The 27,959-nt window shown below is 48.9% G+C and overlaps 1 protein-coding gene across 1 annotated transcript; it reads left to right on the forward strand.

The window, feature by feature from the left end:
* Positions 1-486: 486 nt before the first annotated feature.
* Positions 487-9,962, forward strand: LOC124692946 (lipid phosphate phosphatase epsilon 2, chloroplastic-like). Its single transcript, XM_047226386.1, has 4 exons — positions 487-731; positions 1,367-1,592; positions 9,479-9,552; positions 9,689-9,962. Exons 1-4 carry the CDS (start codon positions 594-596, stop codon positions 9,896-9,898), a joined length of 648 nt encoding a protein of 215 aa, XP_047082342.1. The 5' UTR covers positions 487-593; the 3' UTR covers positions 9,899-9,962.
* The last annotated feature ends 17,997 nt before the right edge of the window (positions 9,963-27,959 follow it).

A 27,959-nucleotide genomic window follows, 5' to 3' on the forward strand; every position in this document is an offset into this window, starting at 1 on the left:
TAAAAGTATATTTTTTTGTATACGGGGTGACTGTTTTTATTGTAACACCCTCTACCCTAAGGACAAATCAGCATGGTGGCATATTTATCGTAAATACCGGGAAGGATAGAGCAAAAAAGATACACTTTTTCGTTCTTAAGTGAAGAAGTTAGGACCGCGGGTTGATTTCTCAAAAACTAAGGGCCAAAATGCTAAACTGCGCTGTGGCTTGTTCTGGACGTTAGATCTCCATCGGAAGGCTGGAAAGACGATCGATTTTGGGCAACTTATCAGCCCACCGACGCCTAGCGTCCGCCTAAAAAAGAAGGTATGACCACATGATACGAGTAGGAATGTACGATACGCGTCAAGTCTGGATTGAAATTTCGGAGCATATCCTATTTGCCAGCAAGCAACAGGCCAACAGCTGCCAACATCTTTGACAATAATAAAAAAACGCCGTCCGGTTTGTTTTTCTTATCTTCTCTATGCACCCTTCGGCCTCCGTCTCCAAAGTCCAAACCTTCCGCTGACATTTCCGTAATCCCCATCGCTCAGAAACGCAAGGGAGAGCATCACATTCCACCCAAACCCGAGCTCCTCCGGAATCCGAGATGGCCAGAATCGAGAGCGGGTCTCCGCGGGAGGAGAGCGAGTCATTTCTGAGAGGCGAGAGGTTGACCGGTCCTAGGCGGGAGGCGGCGGCATGCGTGACCTGGCGGGTGACCGTCGAGGCGGCGCTGAATCGCATGGTTAGTGCTTGTTATCGGCATGGAGCTGATTTGGTTCTCGCATCTGTTGTTGGTGATGTATTCGTAATGCCTACAAAATTTGCTATACCATTTTGAGCATCTCCGAAAATCAAGTATATGTAGTACCAGCTTACGGAGTACTACTGTTAACTAATACTACTTTGCAACCAGTGCTAATGTCATTCAGATGCGCTCTGATTATGGGAAGCTGGAACTTTAAGACGCAGAAAGCCTGAAAGAGAAGAGGATTTATCAAAAAGTAACTGAAACACCAGAATATCCAATTTGATCTCTGTAGGTGGAGTATATCATTTTAGGAGTCTAGTTGCAGTATATGTGGCAAGCTCGATTGTTTCGTATGAACATGTTTTATGAACAGTATTTTCGTATACCCTTTTAGTTCTGGTGAAGTGTAGATTATTTTAGTATTTAATGCATGATTATTTTAGTTCTGATGGTTTATGACTTAGTATGAGAGAGTAACTTATAATGCTCTGGCTTATGCTTCCGCCTGAGATATGATTAACCACTATGGTTGAAATAACCTTTAACTAGTTCTAAAGACTAACTTTGGGCTATTTAGTATTTACTGAATCATCTAGACCTTGTACTGAAGTTTGGACATTGTGCGCCAGAGTAAATGGCTGGTGGCTGGTTCTTTTGTTTTTGCTGCTCTCTGGAAGCGTGATGCTGAAATTATGTGGGCTATGATGGGTGCCGTTGTGAACACTATGCTTTCGTCAATTCTTAAAAAGTTGTTCAGCCATGAAAGGCCAGCGCCGGCTTTGCGATCTGATCCTGGGATGCCATCATCCCATGCCCAATCCATTTTCTATGCTGCAGTGTTTCTGGTTCTTTCAGGTATGCACTTCAAGATTTCATTCAATCAACTATATTCCTACTACTTTCGGTATATTCTCCTGGCAACATTTTTTTTTTTAAACTTAAGGCCTTAGCCCTGCTTTAAATTAATAAAGCAACGACACATACAGAGTTATGAGTTATGCAACACACTGAGCCACCGCTCCCAAAACCACACCATCGACCAGAACAGCGAGTACCCGCTCAACCACGACACAAAGCCTACCAGGTCCCCAGACCGAGCCACACACCACAGGATAGAGTACAACATAACATATCCAGAGAGCACACGAACACACACACTCTGCCCAGGTACATGGCGATGTCATATCACCGCCGGCGCCGCCAACTCCGCATGAAGCCTCCGCAGGGTCTCCATCGCCGCGTCCAGCAGCCCTCTATCCTTCCACTTCACCGAGCATCCGCCATTGCTGCATGTAAATGATCATTTTGTACAAGGCATCAGCCGGTTTGCCAATAAGAACACCCTCCATAGTAAGCTTATTACGAATATTCCATAACGTCCAAGCTAACGCCGCGAAGGAAAACCAAACGATCCTCCTATACGCCCCGGATAAGCCATGCGATATAGCAAGGAAATCCCCTACCCCGGCAGGGTTCCACGAGCAATGCAGGAGTTCCCTAACTCCCGCCTACGTAAAACGCGCCAAGGAACACTTGAAAACAATATGATCACAGTCCTCAGGCTCGCCACATAAGGAGCAAAGCCCATTGGACGGACCTCTCCGTTTGGCCACCTGCAGCGAGCACGGTAGTTTGCCCCAGAGGAGCTGCCACAGGAACACTCTAATCCTGGGAGGCACCCTCGTCCTCCAGACTTCCCTAAAATGTGTGACTGCAGCTCCCTGCGACAGCCTACAGTAGATGGACTTGGTGGAGAACTCCGCTGATGGTTCCAAGTGCCAAGATATCAAATCGTCCCCTTCACTTGCCTGAGTAAAGTCCAGCTCCCTAGTCAGGTTCTCCCATTCAACCGCCTCTGCTAGAGAAAAGGGTCGGCGAAACCTCAAGCGCCACCCCAAACCATCCCTGGCCCCGGATACTGTAATAAAAGGAGAATCACAGCAGCTGAAAAGCACCGGGTATCTATCCCTCAGGGGAGAGGTGCCCAGCCACCAATCCAGCCAAAAGAAAGTCCGTCTCCCATTCTGGACACTGTGCTTCGCACCAAGCTTGAAGTACCATTTGACTTTCTGGATAGAGTTCCAGAATTGCGATCCCTTAGTCGGTACTAGAGGTGAGAAGAGATCATGGTCCCGGAGGTATTTCGCCCTAATCAAGTCCGCCCAGAGACCTTCGGCATTATGATAAAGCTTCCACACCCATCTAAGCATAAGAGCGATGTTCATATGCCTGGTATTGAGGATCCCCAGACCCCCAACAGCCTTAGGACGACATACCGTTGCCCAGTCAACCATGTGGAACTTACGTTTCTCTCCCACTCCTTCCCAAAAGAAGCGGGAGCGGACCTTGTCGAAAACCGCATGCGTTGAATCGAAGAGCATAAACAAGCTCATAGCAAACAGCGGTAGACTCGACAGGCAGGAGTTAGTCAACTCCAAGCGCCCTGCTGAAGCCAAAAAGGTCCCCTGCCATGGGTCGACCCGTTTGGCAACTTTGGTTGTAAGAAACTCCCAGTCCGAGGCTCGAAGCGTCTTATCACTCAGAGGCAGACCCAGGTACTTAATGGGGAATTTTCCCAACCGGCAGTTAAGGAGCCGAGCTACCCGCTCCTGCTCCAAGGAGGTGGTCCCAACCACCACAACCTCACTTTTGGCTAGATTAAGCTTCAGACCGGACATCAGCTCGAAGCTAAGTAGAACGAGCTTCAGGTTGGCAATCCCTTCGTCTGTCGGCTCGATCATCACCATAGTATCATCCGCATACTGCAAGTGAGTGACTCCCCCTGGAATCAGGTGGCTCACTAAACCCCGGATATGCCCAGCCTCCTTAGCTCTTGCCAGCATGGCCGCCAAGGCGTCGACCATGAAGTCAAAGAGAATGGGAGACAACGGGTCTCCCTGTCTGACCCCCCTCGCGTTCCGGAAGAAGGGGCCGATCTCCCCGTTAACATTTACCGCCGTTTGGCCACCCGAGACCAATTGCATAAGGCGATGAACCATAGTGGACGAAAAGCCTTTCCGAAGAAGGACTTCACGCAGAAAATCCCAGTCGACCCGATCATAGGCCTTTTCAAAATCCAGTTTGAGAAAGAGGCCCCCTAGCCTTTTAGCACGGAGCTCATGTGCAATCTCATGTAAGGCCAACACGCCCTCGTGAAGGGCCCTACCTTTAATAAAAGCCGTTTGGGAGCGATCTATCGTTCTATGAGCTAACGGTGCAAGACGAGTCGCGTACGCCTTCGACACAAATTTAAAAATCACATTGATAAGAGCAATAGGACGGTACTGCTTGATAGAATCTGCACCTTTAACTTTAGGAATCAAAGTAAGGATCCCGAAATTCAGCCGAGAAATATCCACCCTCCCTAGGGCGAAATCGTTAAGAATCTGAAAAACAAGGGGTCTCAAGGTTCCCCAAAACCTTTGAAAAAACGCAACTGGCAGGCCGTCCGGCCCCGGTGCCGAGTCCACTTTCATGTCATGAAGAATCCCATCAAGCTCCTCGAGCGTAAACGACCTTTCTAGGTCATGGTTCTCCTCGTCGGAAATACGTTTGTCATCCGGCCACAAATTTTGCGCTAGGGTGAAGGCCCTAGCTTCACCAGCTGACCCCATCAGTTGGCGGTAGAAGTCGTAGACATGTCCCATAATAGCCGTCTGATCCGTAAGTTCCCCCCGGTCCGAAATCAGACGAGGAATCCCACATTTCCGCCGACGCCCGTTGGCAATCGCGTGGAAAAAGGCCGTGCAAGCGTCCCCTTTAAGGAGCCACTGCACGCGACTGCGCTGTCGCCAGTACTCTTCCTCTAAAGAGTCCAGCAAAACCACCTGATCTTCAAGATGGTAGCGAAAGGCCCATCCTTCCTCATCTAAACCTGATGAGTCCGCGACAACATCGAGCGCCGCAACCTGAGCCAGCAGCCCAGCTTTGCGGTCTCTCTTTTCCTTCCCTAGGTTCGTTCCCCATCCCTTGAGGAATTGACGCGTCAGTCTGGCCACACACATCCAGAGTTCAATCGAACCCCTATGCGGCCCAAAGTCTGACAGGAAAGAGCCTAGTTTCCCCTGAACTAGGTCCAAAAAACCCGGAACACCGAACCACCAAGTTTGAAAGATGAACCTGGAGGGTCGACACCGCTCATCCTCTCCGCTCTTAAGTAGCAGCGGAGTGTGATCCGAGCCAATCCGAGTGATCGCGGTGAGTGAGCAGAGCGGGAACCAGGCCTCCCAGGCCGGGGACACAAAAACTCTATCCAACACACATCTCACCGGAGACAACTGTTTGTTAGTCCAAGTATAGCGCGCCCCAGCCCTTGCCACCTCCCTTAGAGACAGGTTGGCTATCGCGTCATTAAACCTATGAACCCGAGGCCAATTGATATTGGCATTATTCTTATCCCCGGCCCGCCGGATCAAATTGAAATCCCCACCCAACACCACCGGGTCCTGATACGAGCTGACCTCCCTAACCAGCTCATTCAGAAACTCCTCAGTACGCTGATGATCTGCAGGTCCATAGACCAGCATAAACCACCACTTCTGATTGGTTCTTCTTTGAAGAAGATGGGCACTAAGGTAGAAGGTGCCCTTCCTCCAAACCCCAACCTCAAAAGTCTCATCCCGGAAACCCAGCAATAGGCCTCCCGAGTGTCCTATCGCTGGCAACCAATTCCAGTTGAATTGGCCGCCGACTTCTAGCCTCCTGAGCTCAGAAGCCGAGAAATCCTGACGAATAGTCTCTTGGAGACCCACGACATCTACCTTTTCAGATCGCAGATAATCTAACATTTGGGTCCGGCGGCCGCTAGCCCCAAAACCGCGGATGTTATATATGAGGCCTTTCATTGCAAACCTGCCCGTTTCCCCCGTCCCTTTCGGGTCGACAGCATTGGCCGCTTCGCGCTCGCATGCTTGGGCTTGCTTCGAACACCGGGAGCTACTCCGCACGGGCTCCCCAGCCCAGGATCCTCAACCAACAATGGCGCCTCTTGCGCCGCTGCCTCCCTGGCAGCCGCAAGCTGTACTTCCTTCTCCCTCTTAAGAGCAGCTTCCGCAATAGAGGCCTGGGCCAGCTCCCTAGCTCGCACCAAGTCCAAAATCTCACTCGGCGAGCCCCGGCTCGGGTTGAAAATAATGCAGCTATCCACTAAGACATGAGCAAGCTTATCATTGGGGAGAGAGACCAGAGAGGTGGGAGGAGGCGTACCTGAGTCCAGGTTCTTGTCGGCGGCGAGCTTCTTGGCCTTCTCGAGCACCGAAAGGTTGGCCGCCGCCTTGGAGTGTCTTGAGCTCTTCCTCACGGACAGCGGGTTGTCCTTCTTCTTCTTGAGCGCCCTGGAGTACGTCGCCGCCAGCTTCCCCATCGCCTTCTCCGACTCCGCTGCCCCCGCCGGCACCACGCCGCCGACAGGTGGCGACAGCACCATGTGGTTCGGCGAGGCCGGCAGCTCCCCGTCACCGCCACCCGCACCCACGGACAAGTCATCGTCGCCAACACCGTCACCCGAGAGCTGCCCCGGCTCCCCCACCGAAGCCGCAGCCGGCCCAGGGTCCAGCCCCATGTCCACACGTCCTTCCGGAGCCGGGTCCGAGACTTGGGAGTCCGTCGACAGCTCCGCAGGCCGGGGGGGGGACGCAGCGGGCACCATGAGCGAGCGAGGCTGGCGGAAGGACGCCAGCACATCGCCGGTCCCCAAGTTCGACCCATACTCATCAAGGAACCTGAGGCGTGACTCCGTCCCTCCCAGCGGAGGAGCGCTGTGGTACCCCCCAGCACCCTGCCCACCTCCGCGCACTTCCTGCGCGTGCTCCTTTCCCTTGGAAGCATCCTGCGACTTCTCTGCCACCGCCTTGTTCCTCTTCTCCGTATCCTTCTTCCCAAGATCATTCCATTCTTCCTCGGAGGGAGAGAGGTCGTCATAGTCCTCATCGTCTTGGTCATCGTCCCCCGGTGGCGACGGAGCGGGGGCCGGCCCCGAAGAGTTGCCTCCACTCCGACCGCCCAGCTCAGCCCGCACCGAGATGTCGTAGCCTTCCCCATTCACCACGAGCTGCACAGTGCCCTTGACCCTCTCTGGGAACCTGCACTGGAACCGCATGCGGATGGGCTCCGTGCGGAACTTGCGGAGTGACAGCTCGTCCACCTCCAAGGGGCGGCCGATCAGCACCATCGCCGCCATCAGACGGTCCACCTCCATCAAGTCCTCCGGAACGCCGGACAGCTGTACCCAAACAGATGGCAGGCTCAGCGATGGTTTGGGGCTAAGGAAAGCCTCCCTTATGGCCACCTCCACCTTGTTGATAGGTAGGAACAGCTTGCCATGCCTCGTTCCCATACGAAGCGTGGCCTGAGACGGGAAGCACACGGAGAACTCCGTCTCCGAGAGGCGGCAGACCTGCCAGTCCCACAACTCGTCCACCAAGTCCTTGAGCTCATCCGAGAGCTGAACCGGCGAGAGAGGGGTGCCCTTGAACTTGATGACTGCGGAGAAAGTCTCCCCATTGCTCTTCCCCTTGATCGGATCCACCTCAATCGCAAAGAAACCAGCCCCGGCAATGGCATGCCCCATGGTCTGCAAGCGTAGGAACTTGCCGCGGGACGTGCAGTTCGCCGACGCATGCCCCTCCCCGCCACAGATCACGCAAATTGGCTCGAATGTGCACGTAGATTGAAAGTGCCCCGGGCGCCCACATTTGAAACATTCAGCACCCGACGCGGCTCCCGCCGGTAAGGCCGTCCCTGCCTTCCCCTTGAGCTTGCTAGTGCCAACCTTCCCAGCTGCCGGCCCCTGCCTGGCAGGATTCTTGGCCCTGCCGTCGTCCGTCGGACGTCGCTGCGCCCTCTCCTCACGTCGCTGCTGAGCTTGCCACCAGGCCGGGGGCTGGACCCAGCCCTCCTGCTGCTGAGAGCCTCCACTGCCTCCGCCACCGAAACCGAAACCCTGGCCATCGAAGCGCTGCGCCGAATGGCCGCTTCCTCCCTGGAAGTAGCCACCCGAGCCGCCCGAGCCATCCGCCCTGGACTGACCCGAGCCACCGCCTCCGCCATCCTGCCGATAGGCACCACCGCCGCCGCCACCGAAGCCCTCCTGACGGTAAGAGCCACCGCCGCCGCCGCCCCCCTCCTGGCGGAAGGGGCCACCACCGCCGCCCCCCTCCTGCCGGAAGGGGCCACCACCGCCGCTGCCCCCTTCCTGACGGAAGGAGCCGCCGCCGCCGTTGCCACCCTCCTGGCGGTAGGGGCCGAAGTTGTTGCTGCTCTCCTGGCGAAAGGGGCCGCCGCCGCCTTCCTGCCGCCGACCCCCTTCGGCCCCGCCCGGGCCATGGCCGTGACCTTGCCAGTTGCCTGCGCCCCAACGCCCGCCGCTCTGCTCCTTCCTGTAGCTCCCGCCACCGCCGGAGCTCCCACCTTCCTGCCAGAAACTGCTTCCGCCACCAAATCCGCCGCCACCCCCCTCCTGACGCCGCCCCTCACCACCCTCGGCGTCGAGCCGGCGTTTGTTGCGGCCGTCCTCGCCCATCGCCGTCACCTCCGCAAAGGAACGGAGAAGTGCAGGTGGATTAGATGGGCGGATGACGAACTTGGATTGTCGAGAGAAGCGCCGCCGCACCTCTTCTCCTCTGGCAAGAAACCCTAAACTCGGATCAGAAACGCCCTTTGGCATCCACAGCCAGCGTTTAAGCCCGATGGAAGCCCCTTCCAGGCCCGTAGGGCAAGAGAGCAGAAGAGGCCCAGAGGCCGTCGACGGCCCACGGCCCACAGACGATCCTGGCAGAGCAGGAAAGTCTTCCGAGCCCAGCACGGCCTCCCCAGCAGGCCGGCCCACGTCCAGCCCACCAGACGGGCGCGGGGGCACCGTCCCCTGCGCGTTCACCACCCGCACCACCGGCGCGTCCCCTGACGGCGCCAGCGCCGCCGCCGCAACATCCGCCCGCCCCTGCCGACTGTCCCCCAAGACTGCCGCGGAGCTCGACGGAGAAGACAGCGGCCGCAAGAACCTACGGCCCCGCCGCCAGGAGACGTCGCCCAGTCTACCGAATCTGGAGCCCTGGACCGACGCGAAACGCGAACCCTTGCCGCCGGGCGCAAAGGCCCGCCGTCGACGGTGGCGGAGGGAGCCCCCGAGCTCCTCCGCCCGCTGGATAAAACCAGCTAAGGTGACCGGGGTCGTCGTCCCCCGACGCCCCTCCGACGAGGAGGAGTCCCCAGATCCCACCTCCAAGTCCTCGAGGATCTGGCCAACCCCATCGTCCTCATCGCCGACCTCCGACAGCACCCAGAAGCGGCCAAAGCTCCGCCCCATGCCCTCGCCGGGGGACGGAACAGAGCAGAAAGACCCGGCCCTGGTCGCCGGCGGGGGCGAGCGGGCCGCCGTCGCCCCGCCATCGCCATTCAAAACGCCTACCCCTGTCCGTACACCCATTATTGTTTCACACGATCACCGTTCCTGGCAACATCAAAGGCATAAATGCTGATTGGAATTGTCTTGGTTTATTTCAATAATGACACAACATGTAGGTATTGTGTCTCCATTTTTGTTGTATGGCTCGCCTATTCCAGTAAGCGCAATGTACGGATACTAAAATATATGAATTATGCTACTTTTGTGCTAAACAAAGGAAATATGTTTGTATCAATTAGTGATTGGGGTATAAAAATACTGTCGTGGACATTAGAAATCAAATATTCTCCAATTAAACGGAAAGCACAACTTATCTTATGTGGCTTCTTTTTCAAAACAGTGTTCTATTGGCTTGGGACAAATTATCTGGCTGTGATTCTCGGGGCCACGACTATAACATCGGCCTCCTACCTAGTAAGATTTTCTCCTTATCTGATTAGAGTTGCCGTGTCATATAGCTCCATTGGTCTCTTTCACCTTTAAACCCACTCTTATGTCATAATTTTCAAGTTCTTCAACACATTCTAATAATAAACTCCCTTATATGCAGTCGTGGTTACGAGTGTCGCATCGTCTCCACACTCTGAACCAGATTCTAGTGGGTGCTATTGTTGGATCAGCCTTCGGTGCTCTGTGGTTTGCGCTTTGGCATTTGCTTGTGCATGAAGCGTTTGATTCCTCACAATGGGTCCAAGTTCCCATCATTCTAGGTTCAATAGCGTTCGGTGTTGCCTGTGTTGTCCACATCATTCGTCGGTGACTCATGGATGACCCTAGGGATGGTTATGTATTTTTCTATCCTATAGGGTTTTATATGCAATGTCTTTCAGTTTCCACGTTTGTTGGTTCATATACCTTAATTTTCTATTAATGAAATATGTGGTTGATCTCAAAAAAATAAAAAAATAGAGATACATATAGGTCCAATTGGTTGGTGGAGAGGCTATTTACTTTGCGAACCTTCAATTCTGAACAGAACCAAATGTAGGCCTCCCAACCCTACAACCAAGGATAACAGAGAAAGTAGTTTATTCAGTTTTTCAAAGTAATTGAGGATGAAATCTGAACATACAAAGAAAAGGAAAGTAGCCAAGTTCTTTGCTCTCACCAGTTGAGCTGCTGACTACATTCAAGTTGCAAATGGTGTCACACTGCTCCTGCTGAGCCTGCACATGGGTCACCAAGTACTCAACTGGCTTGGGTGGCTCGGAATTGTTCTCGAGCATAGTGGTAGCATTCAGTTCCTCCTGTGTAAACTCTAGCTCCACATATCGCTCAACGCGCAGCAGGTCTGACATCTGCCTCACAAATTCTTCAAGAGTTGCATTTCTCAAGCTTTGCATATCTTTTTTTTTTTCGAAATGTCAAGCTTTGCATATCTTCTGTCCCGTGTCCCGTAGTGTGAAACTGTGAACAAGATCGTGCATTGCAAATGAAATCACACAAGCATGCAGCTAGAGCTAGCGAGCGCTAGCACTGGCCATACACTGAAGTACGTAGTAGCAGTACTCATCTTGCAGCACTGCAGCAGTACGTAGGACTCTAACCAGCACCTGCATCAGCCATATCTTTTGTCCTTGGCCATACACATTGCCTTGTGAGCACTGAGCAGTCAATGCCGTGCCGTCAAACCTCTCTCTCACCGGTCACCACGCACCCTGCAGCCGTGCCGTCCCACAGCAATGACGTACAGCTGCTGCGATTGCACCTCATTTTCGTGCTACACTAAAGCAGGTGCATGCTACCTCGGCGCGGCTACATGACAGAAATTGCATGGAGAGGCAACGTTCAGCTCATCGAGTCCCGACGAATCTCTGTGACTCTGTCTTGCATCGCAAAAGGGTTGCTGCTGCCTGCCGGGCACTGGTTGGTTGCGCCGATCGAGTAAATCACGACGACCGGACTTGTTGAAGGCAGAGATCCATTGGACTCTTTGCGATCGACGAATGGATATATTGACCGGTCCAGTCCTAGCTAGCCCGGCAGTCTACATTGCGTGAGCTGCAGATTTCTCATCTTCCTAGCTCGACACCCCGTGGGCCGTGGCAAGTCTATCAACCTTGTCTCTCCTGTGAGGAGCTTGGCCGTACGTTGGCACGAGGCGAGCTACAGCGTGTATATAGCAAACCCCCTACCCTTCCAACCAGCCAAGCCAGTAGCTCAGTACACTACTCCCTCCCTCTCCAGTTGCTGCAGCCTACCCGAGAGGACCAGAGACCAAGCGAGCGCGCGCGAGCCATGGCGTTGTTCAAGATGGTGGCGACGGACCAGCTGCTGGTGCTGTGCATCGCCCTCGCGATCGGGAGCAGCCACCGCGAGGCTCGCGGGACCGGCCTCTACCTCATCTTCCTCGCCGTCCTTGCCAACACCGCCATGCTCCTCCTCGTGGTCAGGATGCTGGCCAGCCGCGCGGAGGCCGCCTCCCTCCCCCCCGACGCCGACGCTGGCGCTAGGGCCGCCGCCGCGGGCAAGGGGATCGGCTCCATCGCCACCCGATGGAAGAGGGTGCTGCTGCGCGGGATGCTCGTCCTCGCCATCGGGCTCTCTGCCGCATCCATCGTTCTCGCGGTCGTGCTCTTCAAGGAGGGGTCCCCGCTGCCCGCTGCCATCTACTGGCCGATGGCAGCGGTGCCGATCCTTATCATGGTGCTGGTGCATGGCTGCTGCGCGTGGGTGGCCGTGTGCCATGACTAGGCCATCGTCCTCCCTATCTAGCTAGGTTGTGGCCTGGTGACCTAGCTAGCCAACCGGCCGGCCGGCGGCGCGGCGTCCTAGAGTAGACTCGTACTAGTCGTTCGTGTTAGGGTTAGTGGAGTGCGTTCATTAGTCTTCAAATCGGCGTGTCCGGACGTCGAGTCGACCTAATTAGTAGCTTCAGTGAGTTATTTCAAAAAAAAAAGTAGCTTCAGGGAGTGTGTGCGTGCGTGCGTGGTGACAAGAAGAATGTACCGCCGGTCGATCCTCATTGTCCGAGTATGAAAAACTGTCGTAATGCTTGTGTTCTTCTACTCTGCTGTTTCTGCCGTTTCCACTCATTGCTCCGCGGCGAGCTCCCCTCCTCTCCTCGACAGGTGGACGGTGGCTTCCCCTCGTCGGAAACAAAGTGACCAGTTCTTTGTCCTAGTCGGCGGTGAGCTCGCCCTTGTCGGATGACCCGCATTGACTTCACCCTCTCTAGCGGCCGGAGACGGGCAAAGCCACTCGCCATCGCTCGCCTAGATGGATGTCGCTTCATGTTTCAAACATCTCCCGGCGAACTCGCAGATGTGGCCGTTGCTGTCGCGACGCGCTTCTCTTTCTCTGGCAGCGCTCTGTTCTATCAGAACGAGGGCAGTTTTATTTTCCCTTCGCCTAATTAGCGGGACGGCATCACATCTTTATTTTCATTTTCTTTCTTTCAACACCCACACGACATTTCTTTCATAGTCGACGTACCGAAAAGTTCTGTCAATCCTTCCATACCGCCAGCTAGAGAAGCTTTCTCTGGTCAATAGGTGTTGTAGTACCATGCGTGAGAGCTCCAAATTGAAAACTTTGAAAGAGGCAATCAAAATTTACTAGAGATGACATTGTGACTTGTGGACTGAAAGGATCTGAAATCGGAGCCATCCGCCAATCCCCCCTCCCCCTCCCCCTCTACCTCCTTGTGGGACGCAAGCGCTACATTCCACGGTTCCTCCATCGCTGGCATTTCTCCAACTATTGCATGTTGGCGAGGTGGTCATCTTCCTAGCGCACCGCTTCACACGCTCACTGGAATGGAGTTGTCGAGGACATTATCGCCTGGCACGGGAGGGGCGGAGTCTAGGGCTTTGGTGCCCCCACCATTCATGTTGTCTGGGGGCAGCAATTGGGCCAAGCCTTTCAGGCCGCATCTCCCTCGGATGTGCGTCACATGCCCTCGTGGCTGATCTAGCGCCCCACCTTACTGGGTCGCAACCTTTTTGGCCCTGCTAGATTGTATGGGCGGGAGATCTAGCCAAAACCAAACCATCACTACTTCCTATTTCTGAATTCTCACTCACTCCCTCCCCCCCCCTCCTTGACCACCATCAACTCCATATATAACTGAAAATCTGATCCACGGAAACCCTAGATCTCGTTACCTCCTTCCCTGCCTCATCCACACACCTCTGCCACCTAGGCTTGCTCGCATGATCCGCTATTCTGCCTACTTCTTCAGCCATGGAACGCGGCCATGAAGACCGTAAATCTAAAAAGAAGTGACCCTACAACGCCTACAACACCCCAACAGAGCGCTAGTGGGAACTGGATCTCCGCTAGAAACTGGATCGAGAACGGGAGATCGAGTCGAACCGCCGTCGTGAATGGTAGCGCGAACGCTCCCAGAATTGGGTGCAGATACTAGTGGCGTGGCAACGAAGATGAGCACTTCGAAGCCGGGCCATCCAACACCTCCTCCCGTGTCCGCTTCTTACTTCGATCAAAGTCAATAAAAAAAGAGAAAGCCTCCAAAGAAGTAGAAGGAAAGGCTACCGGCGCCTCTGGCCAATCCTCCTACCCCGCCCTTCCCCATTGGTGATTCCTGCTAGGCTTTTGCCTTGGAAGCATACCCGCCAAAAGATAAGGCCAATATCATGTGCATCAATTGCAGCCTTGCTGAACACTTCCAGTTCAGGTGATCCTTCCTGCCTCATTGATGGAATGATACGTCTTTGCGATGCATGGAGCTGGATTCCAGCGACTTTCCATACACAAATATGTTGTCTTGGATAGTATACTTTCCCACCATCCATTGCAAATGCAAAGCATTGGAGAAAGAAGATCTTTCAGTTAGACCAAGATGAGGGTACTATTATAGACCAAGACAATTTAAAGAATAGTATCACTGCTACCTGCAAGAGGCTGTTTGGGGCACCGTCCCAAAATATTTTTTTATTTCTTTAAAGAAAAATTTCCGATATTCCCTAGTTTTCGCATGAGGAAAATAGTATTCTCTAAGCCGAATTTGTAAAAGATGAGGTGTATTAAGTTATTATGTAAATGGAGAAAAATAAAAGCTATGCTAGATGGTTTCCCTGCGAAGTTTTACGAAACCTTTTATGGAATTATTAAATATGACCTCATGAAGTTGTTGTTGTGACACTCTTCTTTTTTATACGGCGAAGCCGTGTTCTATCAGAACAAGGAAGGTTTAGTTTCTCTCGCCTGATTAGCGGGACAACCTTGACTCTTTTTATTCATTTTCTTTTTTCATCACCCACGCAACATTTTTTCCTAGTTGATGTCCCGAAAAGTTCTGTAAATCCTTTTATACCGCTTTCATGGATAGGGAAATTAAAACTTTGAAAAAGGCAAGCAAAATTTACTGGAGATGACTGTGACTTGTGGATTGAATGAATCTGAAATCGGAGCCTTCCCCCTCCCCCATCCCTTCTCGTGGGACGCAAGTGTTACAATCCACGGTTCCTCCATCGCCGGTATTTCTCCAGCCGTTGCAGATTGGTGAGGTGGTCATCTCCCTAGCACACCTCTTCACACGCCTGCTAGCTGGAACGAAGCCGTCGACGATGGTGTTTCCTAGGACGGGAGGAACTAATTCTAGGGTTTTGGTGGCCCCACCATTCATGTTGTCTCGGGCAGTAACTGGGCCAAGCCTTCATACCACATCTCTATCGGATGTGTGTCAATGCCCAGGTGGCTAATCTAGCGCCCCATCCTCCTGGGCCTCAACCTTCTCAACCTTTTGGCCTAGATAGCGCGCACTCCTCCCCTTGAATGTCCCCTCCATATATAACTAGAAATTGGTACCACTGAAAGCCTAGATCTCGTTACCTCCTTCCCTGCCTCATCCACACACATCTGCCGCCAAGGTTTGCTCGCCAAATCTACTCTTCCTCTTTCTTCTTCAGCCATGGAACATGGTTGTCAAGAAGGTAAATCTAAACAAAAAAGTGACCCTACAACACCCACTCCACCGAAATTTTGACAAAAATAACCACCTGCCTCAATAAATTGTCAAAAAAGACCACCTCTCAAAAATATTGCTAAAAAAGACCACCTCTCTATGGCGGCAGGGCCTGCCAGGTGACATGTGGCGCCTGCCGCTGGCCGCTGTGGCAGCAAGCCCTGCCATCGTTAGCCATGGTGGCACGTTTAGTCGCATTGGACGGACGTTAAGAGCGCTGCGTCCTGGAGCTTGCTCGTGCACATGCAGGCACGCACGGGGTTCTTGGCTAGCCGGCCTATCCGGCTGGTCCGCTCTTTCTTTTCATCTTCAGCATTTTTTCCTTTTTCTATTTTATATTTCTTTGTAGAATTTGTTTTACAATTTCAAATTGAAAAAATCTTAAATTCTAAATGTGTCATTTTCGTCTGTGTGGAAAGAAAATGGCTAAAATAATATCCCAGCAGCCCGACGCAAAGCGATCGCAGTTCAACTTTTGGTCATGAGGACATCTCCAACGGGGTGACGCAAATAGACGCTGAGCGACCGTTTGCGTCCGAGCGGTCCAAAAATGCGTAGTCCAGCTGCCAGACCCCGACGCATATTGACCGGCCGTTCGCGGAGACACAAATGCGGCGCATATTTGCGCCTAGGATGCATCGCGACGGACGTTACGAGGACTCGGCCCCACAACCGGTGCAACCGCCGCCTCCACCTCCGTCGTACAATCTGTGGGCGGCTTAATCTCCACCACCGGCATGGGCTGCTCCACCTCCACCACCGGCGTGGGCTGCTCAACCTCCACCGCCGGCGGCACAGGCGTATGTTCCACCGGTTCTCAACTGGCCATGGACGTTACCGGATTTCGTCGTGATCGACGATGACGACGAGTAGGCTCATGCGTTATTAGGTTTTATATTTTTATTTTTCTTACTTTTCTATGTAAGTTATGTTTTTTATGTTGAAAAAACACTGGAGCCACCCCTGACGCAAACAGACACGCGGATGATTTCGACCATTTGGCCCGACGCAAACGGAAGCGCGCAGACATTTTGGGCGTCCGAAATGCGTCGCCCCGTTGAAGATGCCCTGAATGTGTCGGCGCAGACACAACACGGACGTCGTGAGTGTCCTCATCCTCGCGACTCAGGCCTGCCTGTTAGTAGGTTAGCACCTTGCACCGCGCCGCCTCCAGTGTGGCTGCATCGCTTCCCTTCTACGCATGCCTGGTCGCTGGCGACGCCATCAATGGCACGATTTAGATTCAGCAGTAGCACCAGGACTAACGGGCGACGGCTAGGCTTCTGCACTGATACGTCTCCGACGTATCGATAATTTCTTATGTTCCATGCCACATTATTGATGATATCTACATGTTTTATGCATACTTTATGTCATATTTATGCATTTTCCGGCACTAACCTATAAACGAGATGCCGAAGAGCCAGTTGTTGTTTTCTGCTGTTTTTAGTTTCAGAAATCCTAGTAAGGAAATATTCTCGGAATTGGACGAAATCAACGCCCAGGGGCCTATTTTGCCACGAAGCTTCCAGAAGACTGAAGGGAAGACGAAGTGGGGCCACGGGGCGCCGCCACACTAGGGCGGCGCGGCCCAGGGGGGCCCGCGCGACCCTAGCGTGTGGGGCCCCCGTGTGGCCCCCTGACCTGCCCTTCCGCCTACATATAGTCTTCATCGCGAAACCCCCAGTACCGAGAGCCACGATACGGAAAACCTTCCAGAGACGCCGCCGCCAATCCCATCTCGGGGGATTCAGGAGATCGCCTCCGGCACCCTGCCGGAGAGGGGAATCATCTCCCGGAGGACTCTACACCGCCATGGTCGCCTCCGGAGTGATGAGTGAGTAGTTCACCCCTGGACTATGGGTCCATAGCAGTAGCTAGATGGTTGTCTTCTCCTTATGTGCTTCATTGTCGGATCTTGTGAGCTGCCTAACATGATCAAGATCATCTATCTGTAATGCTATATGTTGTGTTTGTTGGAATCCGATGGATAGAGAATACTATGTTATGTTGATTATCAATCTATTATCTATGTGTTGTTTATGATCTTGCATGCTCTCCGTTACTAGTAGAGGCTTTGGCCAAGTTGATACTTGTAACTCCAAGAGGGAGTATTTATGCTCGATAGTGGGTTCATGTCTCCATTAAATCTGGGGGAGTGACAGAAACCCCTAAGGTTGTGTATGTGCTGTTGCCACTAGGGATAAAACATTGATGCTATGTCCGAGGATGTAGTTATTGATTACATTACGCACCATACTTAATGCAATTGTCTGTTGTTTGCAACTTAATACTGGAAGGTGTTCGGATGATAACCTGAAGGTGGACTTTTTAGGCATAGATGCATGCTGGATAGCGGTCTATGTACTTTGTCGTAATGCCCAATTAAATCTCACAATATTCATCATATCATGTATGTGCATTGTCATGCCCTCTCTATTTGTCAATTGCCCAACTGTAATTTGTTCAACCAACATGCTATTTATCTTATGGGAGAGACACCTCTAGTGAACTGTGGACCCCGGTCCTATTCTTTAACATCGAATACAATCTACTGCAATACTTGTTCTACTGTTTTCTGCAAACAATCATCATCCACACTATACATCTAATCCTTTGTTACAGCAAGCCGGTGAGATTGACAACCTCACTGTTTCGTTTGGGCAAAGTACTTTGGTTGTGTTGTGCAGGTTTCACGTTGGCGCCGGAATCCCTGGTATTGCGCCGCACTACATCTCGCCGCCATCAACCTTCAACGTGCTTCTTGACTCCTACTGGTTCGATAAACCTTGGTTTCTAACTGAGGGAAACTTACTGCTGTACGCATCACACCTTCCACTTGGGGTTCCCAACGGTCGCGTGTTGTACGCGTGTCAAGCTAAATTTCTGACGCCGTTGCCGGGGAGATCAAGACACGCTGCAAGAGTCTCCACATCCCAATCTCTTTACTTTATTTTTGTCTTGCTTTATTTTATTTAGTACTTTGTTTGCTGCACTAAATCAAAATACAAAAAAAATTAGTTGCTAGTTTTACTTTATATGTTATTTTGTTTGCTATATTAAAAACACAAAAAAAATTAGTTACTTGCATTTACTTTATCTAGTTTGCTTTATTTACTATTGCTAAAATGGGTACTCCTAAAAATACTAAGTTGTGTGACTTCACAACCACAAATAATAATGATTTCTTATGCACACCTATTGCTCCACCTCGCTACTACCGCAGAATTCTTTGAAATTAAACCTCGCTTTACTCGAATCTTGTTATGCGAGAGCAATTTTCTGGTGTTAGTTCTGATGATGCTGCTGCCCATCTCAATAATTTTGTTGAATTGTGTGAAATGCAAAAATATAAGGATGTAGATGGTGATATTATAAAATTAAAATTGTTTCCTTTCTCATTAATAGGAAGAGCTAAAGATTGGTTGCTATCTTTTGCTAAGAATAGTATTGATTCATGGACTAAATGCAAGGATGCGTGATATTATCCCCCTGCTAAAATTATATCTTTGAGGAGTAGCATAATGAATTTTAAACAATTGGATACTGAGCATGTTGCACAAGCATGGGAAAGAATGAAATCTTTGGTTAAAAATTGCCCAACCCATGGACTGACTACTTGGATGATCATCCAAACCTTTTATGCAGGACTGAATTTTTCTTCGCGGAACCTATTGGATTCAGCTGCTGGAGGTACCTTTATGTCCATCACTCTTGGTGAAGCAACAAAGTTTGTTGATAATATGATGATTAATTACTCTGAATGGCACACGGAAAGAGCTCCACAAGGTAAGAAGGTAAATTCTGTCGAAGAAACCTCTTCCTTGAGTGATAAGATTGATGCTATTATGTCTATGCTTGTGAATGGTAGGACAAATGTTGATCCTAATAATGTTCCGTTAGCTTCATTGGTTGCTCAAAAAGAACATGTTGATGTGAATTTCATTAAAAATAACAATTATAATAATTCTAGGCCATATCCTGCTAATGGTAACTCTTATGGTAGATATGCTTCACCTAATGAGGAAAAGATGTTAGAAATTGAAAGATCCACCAAGAGCTTTATGCAATCACAATATGAGCAAAATAAATTGTTTACTAAGACTATGAATGAACAATCTACCTTGTTGAAGAATATAGGAAATCAACTTGAAAATCTGAATATGGAGATCTCTGGGTTGCAAACTAAACTTGCAAATGCTGAAAACCGAATCTCATACATGTCTGCGTCACAATCTTCCTTAATTAATAAAATGGCTGCTAAACTTGAGGATATTGATAATAAAATTGTTACTACAGCAAATGCCATCCAAGTTAGAATTAATGAGAATATAAGATTGATGGCCGAATTGCGTGCTAGGTGGGAAAGAGAAGAAAATGAAAAAGAAGATAATATAGCTAAAGTTTGGACTATTACCACCACTAGCAATGCTAAAGCTCCACATGTTGCTGCACCTCCTGCTAATAATGGTAAAAGAATTGGTGTTGGCAATGTTTCCACTTCTAATGCAAAGCGCGAAAAACTGCCTGAAACTGCTAAAACTGCTGAAACTGTCTGTGATAAAACTGCTGAAATTTTTTCCAACACTGGGGATAATGATCCCATTGCTTTAGATTATAATGGTTTGGATTTTGATGACTGCCACATCTCTGAAGTTATAAAGTTCTTACAAAAACTTGCTAAGAGTCCTAATGCTAGTGCTATAAATTTGGTTTTCACAAAACATATTACAAATGCTCTCATAAAAGCTAGAGAAGAGAAACTAAATCGCGAAACTTCTATTCCTAGGAAGTTAGAGGATGGTTGGGAGCCCATCATCAAGATGAAGGTCAATGACTTTGATTGTAATGCTTTATGTGATCTTGGTGCAAGTATTTCCGTTATGCCTAAGAAAATCTATAATATGCTTGACTTGCCACCATTGAAAAATTGTTATTTGGATGTTAATCTTGCTGATAATTCTACAAAGAAACCTTTGGGGAGAGTTGATAATGTTCGCATTACCGTTAACAATAACCTTGTCCCCGTTGATTTTGTTGTCTTGGATATTGAATGCAATGCATCTTGTCCCATTATATTGGGAAGACATTTTCTTCGAACTGTTGGTGCTATCATTGATATGAAGGAAGGTAATATTAAATATCAATTTCCTCTCAAGAAAGGTATGGAACACTTCCCTAGAAAGAGAATGAAGTTACCGTTTGATTCTATTATTAGAACAAATTATGATGTTGATGCTTCGTCTCTTGATAATACTTGATACACACTTTCTGCGCCTAGCTGAAAGACGTTAAAGAAAAGCGCTTATGGGAGACAACCCATGTTTTTACTACAGTACTTTTATTTTATATTTGAGTCTTGGAAGTTGTTACTGCTGTAGCAACCTCTCCTTATCTTAGTTTTGTGCATTGTTGTGCCAAGTAAAGTCGTTGATAGTAAGGTTCATACTAGATTTGGATTACTGCGCAGAAACAGATTTCTTTGCTGTCACGAATCTGGGCCAAATTCTCTGTAGGTAACTCAGAAAATTATGCCAATTTACGTGAGTGATCCTCAGATATGTACGCAACTTTCATTCAATTTGAGCATTTTCATTTGAGCAAGTCTGGTGTCTCAATAAAATTCATCTTTACGAACTATTCTGTTTTGACAGATTCTGCCTTTTATTTCGCATTGCCTGTTTCGCTATGCTTAATGGATTTTTCGATTCCATTAACTTTCAGTAGCTTTTTGCAATGTCCAGAAGTGTTAAGAATGATTATGTCACCTCTGAACATGTAAATTTTGATTGTGCACTAACCCTCTAATGAGTTGTTTTGAGTTTGGTGTGGAGGAAGTTTTCAAGGATCAAGAGAGGGAGATGATACAATATGATCAAGGAGAGTGAAAGCTCTAAGCTTGGGGATGCCCCGGTGGTTCACCCCTGCATATATCAAGAAGACTCAAGCGTCTAAACTTGGGGATGCCCAAGGCATCCCCTTCTTCATCGACAACATTATCAGGTTCCTCTAGTGAAACTATATTTTTATTCCATCACATCTTATGCACTTTGCTTGGAGCGTCGGTTTGTTTTTGTTTTTGTTTTGTTTGAATAAAATGGATCCTAGCATTCTTTGTGTGGGAGAGAGACACGCTCCTCTGTTGCATATGGACAAATATGTCCTTAGGCTTTACTCATAATATTCATGGCGAAAGTTTGTTCTTCGTTAAATTGTTATATGGTTGGAAACAGAAAATGCTACATGTAGTAATTGCTATAATGTCTTGGATAATGTGATACTTGGCAATTGTTGTGCTCACGTTTAAGCTCTTGCATCATATACTTTGCACCTATTAATGAAGAAATACATAGAGCTTGCTAAAATTTGGTTTGCATAATTGGTCTCTCTAAGGTCTAGATAATTTCTAGTATTGAATTTGAACAACAAGGAAGACGGTGTAGAGTCTTATAATATTTACAATATGTCTTTTATGTGAGTTTTGCTGCACCGGTTCATCCTTGTGTTTGTTTCAAATAACCTTGCTAGCCTAAACCTTGTATCGAGAGGGAATACTTCTCATGCATCCAAAATCCTTGAGCCAACCACTATGCCATTTGTGTCCACCATACCTACCTACTACATGGTATTTCTCCGCCATTCCAAAGTAAATTGCTTGAGTGCTACCTTTAAAATTTCCATTCTTCACCTTTGCAATATATAGTTCATGGGACAAATAGCCTAAAAACTATTATGGTATTGAATATGTACTTATGCACTTTATCTCTTATTAAGTTGCTTGTTGTGCGATAACCATGTTCCTGGGGACGCCATCAACTACTCTTTGTTGAATATCATGTGAGTTGCTATGCATGTTCGTCTTGTCTGAAGTAAGGGAGATTTACCACTCATTTAATGGTTAGAGCATGCATAATGTTAGAGAAGAACATTGGGCCGCTAACTAAAGCCATGATCCATGGTGGAAGTTTCAGTTTTGGACAAACATCCTCAATCTCATATGAGAAAATTAATTGTTGTTACATGCTTATGCATAAAAGAGGAGTCCATTATCTGTTGTCTATGTTGTCCCGGTATGGATGTCTAAGTTGAGAATAATCAATAGCGAGAAATCCGATGCGAGCTTTCTCCTTAGACCTTTGTACGAGCGGCATAGAGGTACCCCTTTGTGACACTTGGTTAAGACATATGCATTGCGATGATAATCCAGGTAATCCGAGCTAATTAGGACAAGGTGCGGGCACTATTAGTATACTATGCATGAGGCTTGCAACTTGTAAGATATAATTTACATAACACATATGCTTTATTACTACCGTTGACAAAAATTGTTTCTCGTTTTCAAAGTCAAAGCTCTAGCACAAATATAGCAATCGATGATTCCCTCGTCGAAGGGCCATTCTTTTACTTTTATGTTGAGTCTGTTCACCTATTTCTCTCCACCTCAAGAAGCAAACACTTGTGTGAACTGTGCATTGATTCCTACATACTTGCATATTGCACTTGTTATATTACTTTACATTGATAATATCCATGAGATATACATGTTATAAGTTGAAAGCAACCGCTGAAACTTAATCTTCCTTTGTGTTGTTTCAATACCTCTACTATGAATTATTGCTTTATGAGTTAACTCTTATGCAAGACTTATTATTGCTTGTCTTGAAGTACTATTCATGAAAAGTCTTTGCTATATGATTCATTTGTTTACTCATGTCATTTACATTGTTTTGATCGCTGCATTCATTACATATGCTTACAATAGTATGATCAAGGTTATGATGGCATGTCACTCCAGAAATTATCTTTGTTATCGTTTACCTGCTCGGGACGAGCGAAACTAAGCTTGGGGATGCTGATACGTCTCCGACGTATCGATAATTTCTTATGTTCCATGCCACATTATTGATGATATCTACATGTTTTATGCATACTTTATGTCATATTTATGCATTTTCCGGCACTAACCTATTAACGAGATGCCGAAGAGCCAGTTGTTGTTTTCTGCTGTTTTTGGTTTCAGAAATCCTAGTAAGGAAATATTTTCGGAATTGGACGAAATCAACGCCCAGGGACCTATTTTGCCACGAAGCTTCCAGAAGACCGAAGGGAAGACGAAGTGGGGCCACGGGGCGCCGCCACACTAGGGCGGCGCGGCCCGGGGGGGCCCGCGCGGCCCTAGCATGTGGGGCCCCCGTGTGGCCCCCTGACCTGCCCTTCCGCCTACATATAGTCTTCGTCGCGAAACCCCCGATGCCGAGAGCCACGATACGGAAAACCTTCCAGAGACGCCGCCGCCGCCAATCCCATCTCGGGGGATTCGGGAGATCGCCTCCGGCACCCTGCCGGAGAGGGGAATCATCTCCCGGAGGACTCTACACCGCCATGGTCGCCTCCGGAGTGATGAGTGAGTAGTTCACCCCTGGACTATGGGTCCATAGCAGTAGCTAGATGGTTGTCTTCTCCTTATGTGATTCATTGTCGGATCTTGTGAGCTGCCTAACATGATCAAGATCATCTATCTGTAATGCTATATGTTGTGTTTGTTGGGATCCGATGGATAGAGAATACTATGTTATGTTGATTATCAATCTATTATCTATGTGTTATTTATGATCTTGCATGCTCTCCGTTACTAGTAGAGGCTTTGGCCAAGTTGATACTTGTAACTCCAAGAGGGAGTATTTATGCTCGATAGTGGGTTCATGTCTCCATACTAGGGATAAAACATTGATGCTATGTCCGAGGATGTAGTTATTGATTACATTACGCACCATACTTAATGCAATTGTCTGTTGTTTGCAACTTAATACTGGAAGGGGTTCGGATGATAACCTGAAGGTGGACTTTTTAGGCATAGATGCATGCTGGATAGCGGTCTATGTACTTTGTCGTAATGCCCAATTAAATTTCACAATATTCATCATATCATGTATGTGCATTGTCATGCCCGCTCTATTTGTCAATTGCCCAACTGTAATTTGTTCACCCAACAAGCTATTTATCTTATGGGAGAGACACCTCTAGTGAACTGTGGACCCCGGTCCTATTCTTTAACATCGAATACAATCTACTGCAATACTTGTTCTACTATTTTCTGCAAACAATCATCATCCACACTATACATCTAATCCTTTGTTACAGCAAGCCGGTGAGATTGACAACCTCACTGTTTCGTTGGGGCAAAGTACTTTGGTTGTGTTGTGCGAGGTTCCACGTTGGCGCCGGAATCCCTGGTGTTGCGCCGCACTACATCTCGCCGCCATCAACCTTCAACGTGCTTCTTGACTCCTACTGGTTCGATAAACCTTGGTTTCTAACTGAGAGAAACTTACTATTGTACGCATCACACCTTCCACTTGGGGTTCCCAACGGTCGCGTGCTGTACGCGTGTCATGCACCGCCATCAAAGGTGCGCGCCTGGAAGATAGCTCCATCATTCATAGAGGTCACGTCCCTGCCCTTTATAAGGGCAAACGACGTTGCCCCGCCATTTCCACCATCTCGTCCATCCCTCCTCCACCGTTTCCCTTCGTGTTTCCATCCATGGGCAAGGGATGTCCTTTCAGGAAGCCGAAGCTCGACAAAGAGGCCGCTCGTTGTCGGCGATGAATAGGAAGCCGCACATCTATGTCCCCATCATAGTCGACGTGGCCCGGGCTCCTAGGACGGTGACGACGAGCAGTAGAGTAGGCTTGCGGTGGCGGCTCGGTCGCGCCCTCAGGGAAGCTTTGTCGAGGTGCGGTGGCGGCAGATCTACTGCGGGAGCGCGAAGGGAAGCGTCACCGATGATGAATCGGTGCGGCGGCTGGCGCGGGTGAAATGGGGAAGGAGAAGCGCGGGTGCGGGTGAAATTTCACTCCGGCGGTTGGCTGTTCGCGTGCAAGCCGCAGCGATAGCGCACACTTGACTAGAACGTTATTTTTAGGGCGTTGGAGGGCTCAGAATGCCACGTGTGGATTTTTTTAGAGCGCGCACAACTTTAACACATCTTCCAGAGGGCGCAAATCGGCCTCGCGCCGTATATCATCGGTTATTTTAGCTCGGACGCGATATAACTCCACTGTTGGAATTTTTCGTAGTAATTTATATTCTCTCGTGATATACTATTGTATTTTACTTCTACAAAAGAAATTATAATAGTAAAAGAAGAAAATCCTAAACAAAACTGAGCGCACTAACCAATAGGCCGGCCACGCGCGTGCGTGCTTGGCTGTGCATGAGCAAGCTAGGCACCGGCAGCATGCCGCCTGTGTGTGTGGCGGCAGGACCAGCCCTGTCCATCCATGCAAACGGCCGTTTGATCCGACTAGACGTGCCGCCACGCCCAACGGTGACAGGGCTTGCCGCCACAGCTGCCGGCGGCAGGTGCCACGTGTCGGCAGGTAGGTCCTGCCGCCATGGAGTGGTGGTCTTTTTTGGCAATTTTTATGAGAGGTGGTCTTTTTTGACAATTTATTGGTACATGTGGTCTCTTTTGTCAAAATTTCCCACTCCACCCATAGAGCGCTAGTGGCTACTACATCTCCGCCAGAAAACTAGACCATGAAAGGGACATCGAGTTGAACCGTCGTCATGAATGGTAGCGTGAACGCTCCCAGCACTGGCGTGCTGATAACCAATGGCGCGGCAACGAAGATGAGCTCTTTAAAGCCGGGCCATCCAACACCGCCTCACGTGATTGCTTCTTACTTCGATCAAGGTCAAGAATATAAAGAGAAACCCTTCGAAGAAGTAATAGGAGAGGCCACCGATGCCACTGACCAATCCTCCTCCACCTTCCTCTCAGACTTTTGTCTTAGAAATAGACCCACCAAAAGATAAGGCCACTACCATGTGCTTAAACTGTAGCCTTGCCAAACATTTCCAGTTTTGGTGATCCTTCCTGCTTCACTGGTGGAATGATCCGTCTTTGTGATGGATGGAGCTGGATTCTTTTCCACCAGTTAGCAGCAACAATCATCAAGATTACTAAGGGAATTCGGGTCAATGGTAAAATAGTTAAGAGGACAACTCAATTATTACCCTTCTTTGACGACGAACGCCGCGTCCTCCGGTGTCTTCAGATGCAAACATCTAGTGCTTGAGTCCTCTGCCCCTGTGCCACCCCCGCCCATGATCTCCAACCCTGTCGGGCAGGGTTCAATCCTTTGAATGAAATGACCTCTATAGGAAAAACTCATATGGGTAACAATTCTACAAACTTTCTTTGTGAACCATTTGAATCAAACAAGACCTAAACAGTTTTAGCATGGAAGATGATGACTTTCTTATTTTCAAACAAAGCACATTTTAATCCCCGTTTGCAAAGGGCATTTGTACTTAATTCTGAGCCAACCGACAAATGTCTCTTAAAGATCTCTTTTGAGACCAGTGTTAGGAACAACTCTTTTTTGCACAAGCTTTCTTATGTTCCGCACGTGCATATTTCTCCTCACATGCACACAAGTTTGCATCATTACAGATGTATGGTACTTTGAAAAATAAATGCAGTGCATGATACTCTATTGTTTAACATTTTTGAAGTTTACATTATCTGGTATTGAAGTTTACATTATCTAGTATACGAGTAGGAATGACCATTTACGAGTATATCCAAAGGAAAAAAAGAAAAGGATATGACCAGTACAGATGTACAATACGCCTCCAGATTGAAACGTCGGCGCATATCCTATTTTGCATGAAGCCACGCAGCCCACCAACAACCCCTTTAGACATTAAAAAAACACTGTCCGGTTTGTCTTTCTTACCGGATCATCTCCTCTACCTACCCCTCCGTCTCCAAGCATATCCACCATGTGAGCCACGGTGTGTATCGTGTGCGTCTAGCACTATATTTATTCCAGTCCCATTTTTGTGATAGATATTAATATTTTAATATTGTTGGGTTTTACAAGCACCCAGTAGTTGTATAAGAGAAAGATAACCAAAGATCAAAAGGTATGGTTCAAACTTTGATGGCTTCATCCGACCCAGGGAAATTGCCAATGCACGGGACGGGTCTTCGTCGAAAAACTAACTCCACCCGGCTTAGAGCCTTTTTGGGTGGTATATCGACTTAAAAAGTCTAAGAGGATAGGGTAGTATGGGATCCACCATATTAGGTAAGATAATTTGCCCTTTGATTTTGATTCAATATAGTCTTTTTCCGCCTTTACCACGCATTATTGTATGCGCTTCTATAGGAGTCTAATAGAGCCCATACAGCATGCCAGAACCATATTATTCTGACTGTACTCGTTGCCCGGCCCGAAAAACTTTCTTAGGGTCCCGAAAAATTTCACACTCGACCCCTATTAATACAGACTGAAGGTCGGGTTACAGGCCCAAAACTGAACGGATCTTTCACCACTCCTCCAGCGCCGCCGTCCGTACAACCGCCTCTAGCCGCTTGATTGCTGGCTGCTTTGCTAAAATTGTGCACCGCTGGTCAAACATCTTGTGAGCCTGCTGATACGCGTACAGCACGCGTCCGTTGGGAACCCCAAGAGGAAGATGTGATGCGTACAGCGGCAAGTTTTCCCTCAGTAAGAAACCAAGGTTTATCGAACCAGTAGGAGCCAAGAAGCACGTTGAAGGTTGATGGCGGCGGAGTGTAGTGCGGCGCAACACCGGGGATTCCGGCGCCAACGTGGAACCTGCACAACACAACCAAATTACTTTGCCCCAACGTGACAGTGAGGTTGTCAATCTCACCGGCTTGCTGTAACAAAGGATTAGATGTATAGTGTGGATGATGATGCTTGCAGAGAACAGTAGAATGAGTATTGCAGTAGATTGTATTCGATGTAAAAGAATGGACCGGGGTCCACAGTTCACTAGTGGTGTCTCTCCGATAAGAATAAGCATGTTGGGTGAACAAATTACAGTTGGGCAATTGACAAATAAAGAGGAC

The sequence above is a fragment of the Lolium rigidum genome, chromosome 2, assembly GCF_022539505.1.
Source record: "Lolium rigidum isolate FL_2022 chromosome 2, APGP_CSIRO_Lrig_0.1, whole genome shotgun sequence".
In the NCBI taxonomy this organism is placed as follows: domain Eukaryota; kingdom Viridiplantae; phylum Streptophyta; class Magnoliopsida; order Poales; family Poaceae; genus Lolium; species Lolium rigidum.